The sequence below is a fragment of the Lepidochelys olivacea genome, assembly GCF_965140295.1.
Source record: "Lepidochelys olivacea isolate rLepOli2 genome assembly, chromosome: 7".
Lineage (NCBI taxonomy): Eukaryota > Metazoa > Chordata > Testudines > Cheloniidae > Lepidochelys > Lepidochelys olivacea.
In genome coordinates this window covers 82538025-82553596 of record NC_140417.1, presented here as the reverse complement: position 1 = coordinate 82553596, position 15572 = coordinate 82538025, and the positions used below count along the sequence as shown (strand labels likewise).

Below are 15572 nucleotides of genomic sequence, written 5' to 3'. Positions count from 1 at the left end.
GGGCGTTATCTTTATTTCTCTTGTAACCATTTCTGACTTTAATGCCTTACACATGTACTACCTTAAAACCTCTCCCTTTGTAGTTAAACTTGTTTTATTTTATTCTTTAATCAAAACTAATTCACTGTTGTGAACTGTATGGGTAACTCCACTTAGGGAGACAAACTGTTGTATATGGATCCCCTTAGAGAGACAATGAACTGAATGTGTCTGACTGCCCAGGAGAGGGCAGGACAGTGCAGAACAGACATTTTGGGGGAAAACCTGGACTGGGAGTGTGTTCAGGTCACCCTGCAAGTGGTAACCCAGGCTGGTGGAAGCCAGAGTGTGACTGATGTGTGGCTGGCAGGCTGCAGCTATATACAGACACTCAGGGTGTTACCTGCATGCTGGAAGGCTGTTGTGGATGGCTCAGGTGGGAGCTACAAAGCATTATGAGGCACCCAAGTTTGCAGGGCAGGGCTGACAGCCCCTCATTGGTCTGGACTGCACCCCGGAATATCACAGTAATCCTAGAAGCTCTCCTCCCCGGAATGTCACAGCAGGGAGTGGGGTGATGCAAGCAGGGGATTTGGGAACCCATAAATGTATATATATTTTCAAAAATATGCAAGTTATGGGCAATATATGACCTAGACCCTAAACTACATGTTTACAAAAAGCATGAGTTGATAATCACTAGCATTTTATTAATTTATTATCTACCCCTACTATTAGATACTTCATATGATAATCTGTCAGGCCCACATTTGACTGTTGAGATATACTGAATCTACTGGTTCCTCACAGCCCTGCAAAAGTCATGACATTTTCCAACACAATTTACCTTTCACAAATCCACAGCAGTTTACACACTGTATCATCTCTAGACTGTCTCTTCATTCCATCTGTGTGGACAGTGCCTAGCACAATGGTGTTCCAAACCCTGACTGGGGCATCTAGACACTACTGCAATACCATTATTAACTTAGCAGGAGTTCATGGCTCAGCTATTTGATAGCTTATGCCATATCTTTCATGGAAGTAATCTGTTTTGTATTCCTTTATTTTTGCCTACCACTGTTTCATTAATGTCAGTCTCTACAGTTCTTCCTCACTACCACACACAAACACCCTCCAAAGTTGCAATATCAAACTCTGATGCAAAGAAACCATTTAATTCTTCTGTCATTTCTTTTTCAGGAAACAATAATTCTTTGTTTTCTTCCCTATTCAATGGCCCTATTGCTCTCGCCTGTATTTCTGACCGACTTATTTAATGAGTTTTATTACTTTTTATTTGGCATACTATTGCTAACTATTTGTGCTTTATTATTCCTTTTACAGTCTCTTATTCCCCATATAAAGCTCCAACCATAATTGTTTTTCAAGCTCTGTTTTTGCCTGCTATTAGAGGAAGAATAGTCATTTTAATTAACAGAGGCCAGTATCTGACACTTCAGAGAAAGGCCAAACCTACAGCAATGAAGCACTTATTGCAAACAGATGCAGAGAAAAATAATACTTACTGTGGATGTAGTTTATACAGAGTCCCATCTACACCAACTGTTACTTCCAGGTGGTCTAATCCTCTGTTCTCTCTTATTTTATCTACAACCGCAGCCATTCCAGCTCCACACACCTGAGCTGCTCTTCTCGATACTGCTCCACAAACCGTCTTTACAATTATACTGTCATCACAGGTACCATTCAAGCCCAGCTGCTGGAGGATTGTTCGTACCTGAAGCAATGCTAACCTGTCACTGAAAAGAAAGGAGAACAAGATGTTTGACCAGGTTACTGAATGAACCCTTTAACAAGAACAATATTTAGTATTTATACAACAATTTACACCTAATAAATTCTCACAATCCCTCTGTGAGGCACGGTGAGCTTAGGAGCCCATGAATGCCAATGAGCAGAGGGCACACCATACCATGACTCACATTAGGCCTGACAAACTCATTGCCCCAACACACTATTGTCATAATCTGTATCTGAAAGATGTTGTGGAAAGTATCATATGCAAACTGGAGACATGCTAGTCCCAAAACCATTGTGTGATGTATGTATGGGGTGAGTAGAATGAGTTATAAACGTAGGATGAAACGATGTCCTTAAAATGTGTTTGACAGGCAGCCCATAAATCCCAGCCTGCCCTAGACAAAGGAACATGTATTTACTTGTCTGACCCACTTGATCACAGAGGACAATGAAAAGTATATTTACATATAAGGTAAACAAAGCCACTAGCTAAAAAGTGGGGGTGATGACAATGGGGGATAGAGTCTGTACACCCAGGAAGCCTTCCTGGCTCTTGAAACAGAGACAAGAAACTTCGGGGTAATATAAGGTGGGGGAAGAAACATTTGAATAATCCATCACCTGAGAGAACAAAGACGACAGTGCTTTGTACCTATAAAAGCTGAATCCTCCTGTTAAAACAGGCCTGAGAATACTGGCAGTTTGGAGTGAGCAAGAAACTGCATAAAGCTGCACTTCTTCTTGCTAGAATTAAGTGTTATTTTTGTTTTGTTTATATCCCTTTCCCATCTCTTTTGCTCTTACTTGAAATCACTTAAATCCATGTTCTTTGTCAATAAGCTTATTCTCAGTTTTACTACAAGCTATCTCAGTGCTGGGTATAAACCCAGCTGGGCTAACAAGCTGTTATGTGTACTGGAAAACTTGGTGTTACCTCTGGGAGCACCCAACAACAGGGACAGGACACTGCAGGCGAGACAGTTTTGAGGAGACTCAGGACTAGAAGAATTGTTGGGTGTCACCCTGAAAAGAGTGACTGGACTGGTGAAAGCCAGGGTGAGACCACTGTGTTGTGGGCATGCTCCTGATATCAGGGCTCTGAACCATAGCTACATTAACACAGAGGTCCCCAAGGTTACAGAGCAGGCATTGACAGAACCTCTTATTGGTCTGGATGAACCACCAAAGCATCATAGGCACATCTGGCCAGTATTTGCTGTTGGAGCCAGGTTAGGACTCACAAGAGTGTCTCACAATCTTGAGCTCATTTCTCCACCCTATGCTGCTGTATTCAAGCACCAATAATCATATAAAGAGTCATGGCAAACATTACAGCACATTCTGTTTAGAAGTAATATTGGTTCAACGACTATTTTTTTTGCATGTCTCTTCCCTCATCATTTCCTCTAAAGGATATTTCCATGAGAAAAAGTATTTATAAGTCTCCATTATATAATGCTTTTCCTTGAAACATCAAGTGGCCTTCAAATTACTTTACAACATACTATCTTGGCACTAATAGTACAATACAAATAAATAATCAATGAGTAGCTATTGCTAGTATAGATTAATAATTAGATCTCTACTATTACATACTACTGCATGTATTCAATAAGAACAAGGAAATTGTTTTTGTGTTAAAACTTACAAACAATAAAATGAAACACCAAAACCAGCAAAAGCATCTTTGATTACCATCACTATGACTCAGGCTATATCTACACTAGAGAGTTTACAGCAGCAGCTGTACCACTGTAAGAGCTCTCGTGTAGCCATTCTATGCCAACTAGAGAGCAATCCCGTCAACATAATTACAGCATCTCCTACGAGCAACAATAGCTATGTCAGCGAGAGAAGTTCTCCTGCCGACATAGCGCTGTGCACACTACCATTTATGCTGGCGTAATTTACGTCGCTCAGGAGGGTGTTTTTTTCACACCCCTGAGCAACATACGTTTTGCCAACATAAGACGTACAGTAACTCCTCACTTCAAGTCGTCCCGGTTAATGATGTTTCATGGTTACGTTGCTGATCATTTAGGGAACATGCTCGTTTAAAGTTGTGCAATGCTCCCTTATAACGTTGTTTGGCAGCTGCCTGCTTTGTCCACTGCTTGCAGGAAGACCAGCCGGTTGGTGCTAGCTGGTGGGGGCTTGGAACCAACAGCCCCCCTATCAGCTCCCCAACCCCTTAAGTTCCCTGTGCAGCAGCCGCACAGCAGGCTATCAACTGCTGACAGTTCAGCTGTCCCTCCCCCAACTGCCATGTGCTGCTCCTGCCTTCGAGCTGCTCCTGGGAGCCTCCTGCTTGCTGTGCAGGGGAGGGGGGAAGAGGGGGACTAATGTCAGGGTGTCCCGCTCCCCACTACTTCTGCCCCCCGCTTACCCCTTCTCCATATAGAGCAGGGTGGGTACAGGACAGGACAGGGCTCAGGACAGAGAGACTGCAGCTGCTGTCTCAACTTCCTGATCTTTTTAAAGGCAATGTACTTGGAGTCGGCTCAGCGTACTTAAAGGGGCAATGCGCATCTCTCTCTCTCCCACAAACAGGGTGTGTGTCTTTGTCTGCCATGCTGTCTCCCCTCCCTCCATTCGTGCTGTCTTGTAGAGTGTGAGGCTACAACGTGTTAACCCTTGAGGGCTCAGCCGAATGCTAGTTCATCATTTAGCAGTAAGGCATTCCCTGGGAAATATCCTACACGCTTCCACTCTCTAACTTCACCACCTCAACCAAGCTTCACAATCATCATCATTGCTGTGTACAGTATTAAATTGTTTCTTTAAAACTTATACTCTGTGTGTGTGTGTGTAAATAAATAAAATATAGTTTTTTGTCTGGTGAAAAAAATTTCCCTGGAACCTAACCCCCGCCCCCATTTACTTTAAATCTTATGGAGAAATTGGATTCACTTAAAGTCGCATTTTTCAGGAACATAACTATAACATTAAGCCAGGAGTTACTGTAGTGTAGACATGGCCTTAGTTGGAAATACTCTTATGAACTGAGAAGACTTTCTAAAGAATTCTTCTTGCAGCCTTTATAGGCTTCTAGTACAAATAAAAACAAAATATTTTCCCTCGTATTTACAGAAGAAGTATTTGAGCACAAAATCATTTTTCTGTCTCCTGATTTCTGCTCCCATTATTTCCCTATGTAAAAGTCCTATAATTCTAAGGTGAACTTCCCATTTCATTACTGTGCTCTATAAATAGTTTTGCTAATCTGACCTAAATCTTTTTTTCCTTCCAGGTTATCATGTGCACATTCAGTTGGACAGGTAAAACTACTGTATGACACTTAAACAGGAAAATGGTGCATTTTATAAATGTTAGAATTCCTAAATTGCTAGCGGATCTTACTTTCAGAAAAGGTAAAAGAAGCCAAAATACATGATTAAGTTTTAAACATATGTTATAAAGGCAAGTTAAACAGTTTAAAATTCTGCGAGCTGAGGCAATTAGCCTGAATCTCACCAGAGTATGAAAAGGAAAATAGTAACACCTATCTTACGTAAATATACACAAAAGATATAGGTCAAATAATGTAAGGCTTTCCATGACCACTGACATATCTGCCATTTAACAGTTACCAATGTGTATAAGTTTTGACAACAAAGAATCTGAGATCTACTTAATTCAGGCCTTGATCCTGCAAACATTTGCCTAGGGGTCAACTTTACTCATGCAACATGGGGACACTGAATTCAGTAAGGCTACTCAAATAAAATTAAGCACATACATGAATGTTTTCAAAAGCAGGGCCTTACAGTTTACAAACTAGTGTGTGCTTTAGTAAGAATTGAATGCCAAGCAGTTGTTCAGATTTAGTTAATGAGGACACATGTTGTGTAATCACAGTTTAATACTCGAAAAATTCGATCTGCTGATATTCATCGCTCTTCAATGAAGATTATGGTACAGATACCTTCCAATGACAAGCAGAGTTGAACTGCACTCCTAGTTTCCTCCCCTCAAGCACCAGTACTAAATTAGACATGCACTATTTCAACTCCAGCAATTCTACTGTGTATCAATCTTACCTCTCAATCTGTGAAAGGAACTTGGTTTCAAAGATACCTCTGGTCTTCAGCGACTCTGAAATTTGACCTCTAAACAGGAATCCCCTTTTAGTGAAGTCAATCAAAATATTGCGAACGATTTCTCCCAGGTACATTCCACTAATCATTTTCTCATACCTGGAATTACAGACAATGGTACAGTTCAGAAGGAATGTTATTTATATATAATCCAGCTAGTTTACAAGGATATGCAGAACAGTAGTGAAGAGTTTGGTAACTCTCTCATAACTGGAGTCTTAGAACATTAAATGGAGCTGCCTCGGTGTTGGTAGGTTACACAGACAATGTGCGTTTAGAGCGGAGTTTCAGTTCCTGGAAGTTCATTACTTTTTTTCATAGAGGAGTTCTGCAAAGAGCAGAAACTACTGGGTAACGCTCTGAAAAAAGTGATAAATGTAATATTACGTGTTCATGAGTATTTCCAGGAGTATAGCTTACTTATCATTATTTATTGATTTCATTGTGGATTAATTCATCAGTACAGAGAGTACAGAGTACAGATATTTATACTGTATCACTGAACATTTCATATCAATTTCTGGCTGCACTTAATCTGTTGTACATGTCCAGATGTGGAGGCAACAGCAAATGTGCCAAAATGCATAACAAATCATTGAGTTAAAAAAAAACCCAACACATCTTGATCCAAACATTGCATGTCGGGACTTGCAATTTCTCAAGGACATGCCTCTGTACTAAAGGTTATAGAAAATGAAAGGTCTTCCATTTTATCCATATTATCTTTGCCTCCTTAGAATTCTGGCCAAGTTGCTAAGATCATGCTCAACTGGGCAAAGTTTGAGCATCTCTGTCCTAAACTAGCTCTTTAATAATATTATAGTTGTGTACAATAAACAGTTGGGACAGACCTTGAAAAGGAATAACTGAATTCTCTGAGGAAACGCTTTTGTATTAAATTTGATCCCCCTTTCTTTGGATATACACGCAGCCAGAGCAGTATTTTATTTATCCTCATCCTTCACACGGGTGTTGTGAAGTGTCATTAGGTGTACTCAAATCATGCTAGGTTCTTGAGATAAAAGGTGTTATACAAACTCAATTACTGTATACTATTGGAATCTATGCTTACCAACCCTCTTTGCCCTGCTCCTGTAACTAGTTGTCAGTTTTGCCCCTAGATGTGACTACTACAATTCCTGTTAGCTCTCTAAGCTATTGTTGAATTGCTAACATGATTCTCAAACATTTAACGTATTTGACAATTACTAATTTGTTAGAATTTTGCTAATTCACACTTTGTTCACACACAAACAAACATAGAAGCCCGTGGTCAATTCCCATTTCTCAGCAGAAATACAGTAACAGACAATGCAGGGTTGAGGTCACATATTAATAAACTTTTCTTTTAAAAAGCAGGGGATCGGATATACATCTCTTCATTTGTAACAGCATTTTTATTGCTATCAGGTGCTCTGCTGATGGACATGGATAAACATTTATTGGCTGAGGATGAAGTATTATTTTAATAATTAAAACTAAACATAGGAACACAGGGCACAGCACTGGATGGGACCTCCTGGGTCATGAAGGCCACGTGCCTGCTATCTTATCATATAATCTCATTCATAAATTTATCAAGCTCTGCCTCAAAATTAGTTAGGTTATTTGTCACCACTAGTCCTATTAGGAGGCTGTTCCAGAATCTCATTCTTCTGATAGTTAGAAACCGTCTTCTAATTTTCAGTCTACATTAGTTCATGGCCAGTTTATACCCATTTGTTTTTGTGCCAACATTGGCCTTTAGCTTAAATAGCTCTTCTGCTCCTTTGGTGCTTACTCCCCTGCCCTTGTGTATTTATAGGCCTGATCTACACTATGGGGGGATCGATCTAAGATACGCAATTCAGCTACGAGAATAGCGTAACTGAAGTCGACGTATCTTAGATCAACTTAGAATCACCTACTTCGCGTCCTTGCAGAGCGGGATCGATGGCCGCCGCTTCCCCGTCAACTCCACTTCCGCCTCTCGCCCTGGTGGAGTTCCAGAGTCGACAGCAGAGCAATCAGGGATTGATCTATCGCGTCTACACTAGACGTGATAAATTGATCCCCGATAGATCGATCACTACTCGCCGATCCGGCTGGTAGTGTAGACGTGGCCAGAGAGAACAATCATGTCCTCTCTTTCAGCCTTTGTTGTATTTGGCTAAACAAGCCAAGCTCTTACAGGGTAAGTCTACAGAGCAAACAAAGGTGTGATGGGGTGAGAGTATACTCGCGCTATTATCAGTAACAACAGTAGTGAAGCCATGGCAGCACAGGCCTCAGCATGGGTTAACTACCACAGCACTAGTACACTGGGGACCCTGGATATGTACTCAGGTTGCTAGCCCATGCAAAAGCTTGTGCCACCAAGTCTTCACTATGATTGTTATCTGTGCTAGCTAGATTTGCACAGGTATATTTACTTGTGCTACAATCACAATTTAATTTGCTTTATAAACATTCCACCCAGTCTCCTCTTGTAGACTAGACTCTCCATTCCCATGATCACCTTCTCTGCATCTGTTCTAGTCTGAATTTATCTTTCTTTAACATCGGTGACCAGAATTATACACAGTACTCCAGGCTCCACATCTGTTAATTCACTGCAAGGTACATTTTGCTTTTTTTTTGTTTAATCAATAATTCACTACATGACAGTGTCTTTCTCAGTCCTTTGTGCAAATCTGATATTTTACTGGATCCTATATCCAACCTAGGTACAAAGTAACATTTCACATTGGAAGGGGGCCGTACAGTCCAATTAGTTCCATGAACAGTTTTGTATCCTATAAATGGCCTCTCTCAAGTGCCTAACTCTTTGAATTATATACTCCTTTCACAGTTTGTTCCATGCTCACTTTGCTGTCATTGCAAAGAACCGTCTCCCAGCTCCCTCAGTGACTGAAGCTTTACGGACTTCAAATTTTGGAGCTTCCCAGGCAGTCTGCCACCTTCTCCGTATTCCTCATGTGTTTTTTCACTTCAATCATATTTCTATATATTACTGTATATTTATATGAGGGCTTGTGTACACAGCGAGTTAGTGTGCAGCAAGCTGCAGCGTGAATCTGGAGCGCACTAGCTTGCCACGCGTTAACTCATTGTGCACACCCTGTTACCATGCACTGAGAGTTCCAAAGCCTACTCTGACATACTCCCGCTTCCACGTTCTCACCAAAACCTTTAATTTAAACTGGTCACAAATAAGAGGCCAGTACAGAGTTCTGAGCAGATGTTCTGGGCATGTAACAGCTCACCGCATTCAAAAAGCGGACAGCTGCATTCTGCAGTAGCTGAAATTTCCAGATGACTGTGAGAAGGTAGTCCCAAGCAAAGTGCAGTACAGTTTAACAGCTTTGAGGTGACAAAGGCAAGGATGACCAACACAGAGTTGACATAAGAGAAAAAACTGCAACCACTTGACCTGTCAGAGATGGAAAGTCATCCATCTGGGAAATCAGGAACAAGGGCAATCCAACAGGGGACAGTGACGGTGCAAACTATTATGTCCTCTTAATCCCTCCATTTTCCGTAAATGGAGATGTAATTACACCACTTTTAAAATCAGCTGAAGGCAATATCACTTATTCCTAGAACATCAGTATTCCATAAATTTTGCAACATATTTCTTGCTAGAATTCAGCATTAAATACCTTTGTTTTCCAGCATTTAACGAATAATCATCAACAGCTTTGTCATAACTTGTCCTGATGTCATCCAGGCATCCATTGTCTCCAAATGCACCCCATTCCATGTTCACACACATTCGTCCTTGATCCCCCTCTACCATCTCTACGTTTCTCATTTCCTCCATGTAACATGCATTGCTGCCAGTGCCTAAAAACAAGATTATTTTTTTTAAATACCAGAACAAGCATTAGAACCCCTTATGAGCTTTTTCACCTGCTTTTTTCATATTTATAAAATAATTTCATATTGTAATAATAAATCTTCAGTACTTATGAAGAGATGGAACTAAATACTCCCTTTGCTAGTACAGTGAGGTATAGGGATGCAGTGCCTCCTCTGCAAGAAGTCTCCAGCTGGCCAGGGCTGAACTGCATATGGGAAGGCAGAGAGGAGCATGCTTTATGCAGTACAGGACACAGTTAGCAGCAGATGAACCCGGGCTCTTCAATTCCAATTGGGCTAGTGCTTCCTAAGAATTTTTAATACAAGAGGGAAGCAGCACAACATCCGACAGAAGATTAACATGCAACTCTAGTTAATGTGCATCTGAAGCCAAAATCGCAATCCTGAAGTTATTAGTTAGCTTTGACTCACTAAGCCAAAACTCCCACTGGGTTCAATAAGAATCTTGCCCGAGTAAGGACCTCAGTATTTGGCCTAATATTAGGATATTTTTCCAAAGTTCTGACATCCATCTAAATTAAAAAAAAAAAAAAAGAAAGAAAATTACAGGGATTGTACACCTGCCAGTGTTAATGGCTAACTCTTGAATTATTCTGTAGCTGCAATCTCTCCATATTGCTGTCCAATTCTAATTTGAGAAAGAAGAGGAAAAAGCCAAATTTTCAGAAAAAGCCCACTGCTCAGCTAAACAAAAAAGAAACCCATTTCACGTGTGGTAGTGTTTTCCTGATGCACATAGAACACAACTGCCATAAATCCCATACAAGAGAACGCCACGTGTTAATGTTTCCATTGTCTCTCTAGTTAGCCTGCCAAAAATCACAGTATTAAACTTGACCTGCATCCACCTTCATATGGTGCCAAGGTTCCAGGGACCGGTAACGCAACAGAGATTAGGATGCTGGGATCAGGGAAGGTTTGCCCCTAGAAGGTGCCAGGGGGCCCAGTGCCAGGAAGGCGCCCAATGTTCCTTGCTCCGTCCTGCTTCCAGATACCGGAAGTGACAGGTGTCCCACTGGGGTTGGCGGGATCAGTAGAGCAAGAAGGTCCCTAGCTGCCTGGAAAGCCTCCAAGGTCAATGGCACTGTCAGACCACTGGCACTGTGGTAGCTTCCTGGCGTCGGTGGAGGGTTCCGCACCAGACTCAACACCATAGGTAGAGTTGATGGTGCCGATACAGTCTGGGAGCAAAAGAGTGGCCGAGCACAGGTCTCACTATGCTGCCTTTTGCCCGCTTGTCTCTCGTCTGCACCAGTGAGTGCCTTCTGTCGGTGTGCTGCTTCTTGTGCTTCTTCCTTGGCACTGGAAGAGCTCCATGCTGGGGAAGCACTTTGCACCGATGCCAAAGTACTCGGTGCCGAATTACAGCAGCTCGGTTCTGAGACTGGTCTGAGGGTGGCTTCCATGAGGATAGCCTTCAGCCCAATGTCCCTGTCCTTTTTAGTACAGGGTCTGAAAGTCCCGATAGATCTGGCACTTGTCCCTCACATGGGTTTCTCCAAAGCACTTTAAGGAGCTGGAGTGAGGGTTACTCATGGTTTGCCACAGTAGGTACAAGGCTTGAAGCCTGGTGACCAGGGCATGCCCAGCCCTTGCAGTGAAGAAGTCCTTCAATGACAGGGACTAACTATATACATTAACACTACTTTTAAAAATGATATCCACTAAAGTATGACGACGACGACGACGGAATCCAAAAACCACTGGGAAGAAGTCTTGCCGCAGCAAAAAAGGTTGTTCCAGCAACCATCCGGGGTGGTAAGGAGGAACTAACAGGATGCGGGGCCAGTGGTGCCCTTTATTCCGGCGCATAAGTGTGCAGCTCCAGAGGCACTAGAGCTGGCCCAACAGATACCACTGAGGGAAAAATCTCCAGCAGCAGTACACATGGCGCACGCACACCTTACATGGGATGGACGTAAGGAAGCACTCGAAGGACACATATTTCAAGGGACCATTAACACTCCACCAGTCATAGGGAAAAGGGGGGGGACGGGGAAGACAGCTGGGGGGGGGGGTTGTTAATGGGTTATAGACTGTTATTATAAACCATAATTCCAGTGTCTTTATTCGGTCCATGATTTTTAGTGTCTAGCAAAGTGAATTTAAGCTCCCAGGCTCATCTTTTGAAGGTGTTGTGCAGGTTTCATTTGAGGATGAGGACCGAGGGGTCAGATACAGAGCGATCACTTTGTGAAAAGTGTTCGCCCAGAGGTGATACGATGTTTTTGTCTTTTTATCATTCTTCTGTATGAGTTCTAATGACTTGAATGGTTCTTTGAAATGTTCGTTAACTACTTACGCTAAAGAATCTATTCCACCTTCTGTTCAGGTGTGACACTGAGTACATTTCCCAGACCTGAAGATGAGCTCTGTGTAAGCTCAAAAGCTTGTCACTCTCACCAACAGAAGTTTGTCCAATAAAAGATTTACCTCACCCACCTTATCTCCTTAATATCCTGGGACCAATGCATCTACAACACTGAATATTCATACAAGTAGACTTTTATGACTCCAAAGACAATTTGCCCTTTATCCTGGCAATCTTGTACTCAAGCATATAACACAGTCAGAGTTTTGCAGACAAAACGTGCCCAAACTGCGTGACACCGACTAGTTTTTGATATTTTGCTAAATCCTATCTGGGTGTGAAATTCCTAGCAATTTACCACAAATGTTCACAACAGACAGAATGAGTTTTGCAATCTAAAATTTCTGTTTAGGCTTCCAACTTCCATTCCCTTTCCCTGTGGGAAAAACTACTTGGTGACTGGCCTTCTCGATCTCACAGAACTTGGCCCAAAGAAAATTAAATTAAAAAAAAAAGAAAGCAGCTCTGGGATTTCACATGCACCTATTTACATCCCCTGGGTGGCATTTTAGCTAAATCTAGTAAAATCCCCTGTGGCATTATCTCAGGTAGGATTGTCATTTTTGTTGGACATATTCCTGGAGGTTTCATCACGACACAATCTTTAATTAAAGATTAATCTTTAATTCTTGGCGACTCCAGGACACTCCTGGAGGGTTGGCAACTCTAAAGCTGTTTTACTGCTTGGAATACAGCTGCAGGACAGTGCACTTTGCTTACCAAGGCTTGCGGAATGCGCAGCTGCTGGGGATTGGTGTGCTTTGCTTTACAAGTCTGTCTTGGGCAGACCACATGACCGAGGCAAGATGTGGGTCAGCATACTAGTGAATTAGGGATACATATTACAGAATAAACTAATGGGTAACCACGTACTGGCAATTTTATGTGGTCACTTTTGCATTAATTCTGTGAAACAGATTGATTTTCAAGTTAAAATAGTTAGTATTAGTTCATATTTATTAGCCAATATTTCTAATGATCAAACAAAAAAGAACTAATATATTTGTTGATTTTTTTCACCTAACTGACTTAAATAGATGGCTCGGGGAATGTCTATTAGTTAAAAGCTATATTTCACTTCTGTATTCTCTGTATTAAAATGTAACTGGCAAAAATAGCAATGGGGGAAACAGCACATTTTTCCTGTTAGTTTTAAAACCTAGACCTGGATATATAATATTATCGGATGGATTCAGGTTACACTTTTCAAGGAAACTATTATCCTATTCATCAGGAGAAGAAACGTTAAGTCAGGTTTGAAAAACTCCAAAAACATCGCAGGTACAGGTTTAGTTAACAATAGGAATTAGAGGAAACACACCCAATCATGTGTCCTAATAGTCTTAATTGAACAAAATTATTTGTTTAGAAGAATATACTACAGTTGAAATAAAAATAAAAAAGTAACTAATACCTACCCACAATGAGTCCTATTTCACAATTTGGATCTTCATATGCACAAGTCATCATCGTGCCAACTGTATCATTCACCACTGCCACAACATCTAAGTCAAATTCCTTTGAAGAAAAAAAATACATTTCTATAGAAAAAGTATTGCTTTGTTTGCAATATATCAAACCAACCCTTGCAATGGTTGTTAGCCTGCAAGGAATTAACCAACTGTCTAAAACGTGTTGCGTACAAATGAATACAAATATAAACTTAATATGCAAGAATCAAATGATTTTTTTCTTTTAAAACCAGAAGTAGTAATATAATTTGTATGCAGGTATCATGACTTACTGGTACTGTATATTGTGCTGGAGCTGTAAAGTATACTACTTTATTGCAATGCAAACACAAATTTAGGTTAGGACATTTTTAATATTAACTTCTTATCTAGGGATAAGAGAACACTCACTATTCATTCACATTCACACACACACTATAGGCAGTGATATAGTGAATGTTGCTCAAAGCTTTTCATTATAAGAAACTATGTCAAGCTTAAACCATGCAGGCTGAAACTTTCCATGCCTGCTGGTTGTCTCAGGCTGAATTGTTCTGGAAAATTTTGCCTAGAAAAGTTCTGCCATTTCCAAGAATACAATAGGGAAAAATACAATGTTTTGCCTATTTTTTAAAACAACAACAACAAAACCCTCTTACAAGCATTTTGTTGAGAAACTCTAGTATCTCCATTCTTTGGAGCAGGGACCTGAAATTTGGCTGGGGTATTGCCTTGGTGTCAGGGATGTGCCTTTTGTCATCCCAACAAAAACTCACCTAAATTTGGCCAAATTACAAGACTCTGAAAAATGTCAGTTCACATATGCTCAGTAGAGAGATATGTTAAAGTTTGGTAAATAATTTCCCTGAAGATTCCATCTGCACTGAGCACGCCCCATCCCCTCATAGCTCCTACATACCAACTGGACTCCACATACGCTATCCCCACAAAGCAACCAAGCATGGAGAAACAAGTGGTTTTGTTTGGCAAGAATCTCTCTTTTGTGTATTTCCTAGCCCCGTTGTAAGATGTGTACCATTTGTGTAAATACAAAAGGAAAGTGCATCCCAATTCATCAATGCCAGAATGCCAGAGACATAAGAATTCTATCACACAAAATCAAGTTAACAAATACATTCAAGAAAATAATGAAAGATTGAAATGTCACCTCTCTCCTTCTAATGCCTTCCCTAAGCAAATACACTACATCCTCTCCTTCACAATCTGTAGTTTTAAAGCCTTTGGTCCAGTTGAGGAGGATACCCTAAAAAGAAGAAAAAGGCATTCATTACTAAGTTTCTGAGTATGTCTTTTTAAAAACTCTCTTACTTTCTAATGAAAAACATTCTGAAACACGTACTTAGGTTTAAAAGACTGAATACATAAACATACATAAAAGCACATACATATCAAACATATCTGTTGCAAACTGCAGTTAAACCCATGGGACAAAACTAACAGTGTTCCACTGTGAGAGGTTGTATATTCTAACCCGGATACCACTTTATATGCAGATGGCAGTGGTGATCTCACAGACATGACCATGGCTCTTACAGACTGGAACCCAGTTGTTGGATTGTACACCTGTGAACCACAGATATGGAGCACTGAAACAAGGAAGAGCATCTCCAGCGTTCTCTCGGAAAATACACCACAAGTATAGGAATGTACCACAACCCTCTACGGAACAGCATATACCAGGGGTGGCCAACTTGAGCCTGACAAGAAGCCAGAATTTACATTGCCAAAGAGGCACAGTAATGCGTCAGCAGCACCCCCATCAGCTCCCCAACCCCGCTCCCAGCGCCTCCCACCTACCAGCAGCCCCACTGATCAGCACTTCCCTCTCTCTCCCTGCACCTCCCCATCAGCTGTTTCGTGGCATGCAGGAGGCTCAAGGGGGGCACGGGGGAGGGGAGCTAGGGCACAGCAGGCTTGGGGGAGGGGGCGGAGTGGGGGCAGGGCCTGGGGCAGAGCCAGGGGTTGAGCACTGAGCGCCCCCCGGCACATTAGAAAGTTGGTGCCTGTAGCTCCAGCCCCAGTGTCGGT

At 41.5% G+C, this 15572-nt stretch overlaps 1 protein-coding gene across 2 annotated transcripts in view; it reads right to left on the bottom strand.

Moving 5' to 3' along the window:
- HK1 (hexokinase 1) overlaps positions 1 to 15572 on the bottom strand; it is a 71581-nt gene that overhangs the window by 3964 nt on the left and 52045 nt on the right. For both annotated transcript variants that reach the window (XM_084634837.1, XM_084634836.1), the window contains 5 exons: positions 14692 to 14787; positions 13491 to 13590; positions 9482 to 9665; positions 5784 to 5939; positions 1509 to 1742 (listed from right to left, as the gene is read on the bottom strand). In XM_084634837.1, coding sequence (XP_084490963.1) covers positions 1509 to 1742; positions 5784 to 5939; positions 9482 to 9665; positions 13491 to 13590; positions 14692 to 14787 — 770 coding nt within the window. The remainder of the gene's footprint in view (positions 1 to 1508; positions 1743 to 5783; positions 5940 to 9481; positions 9666 to 13490; positions 13591 to 14691; positions 14788 to 15572) is intronic.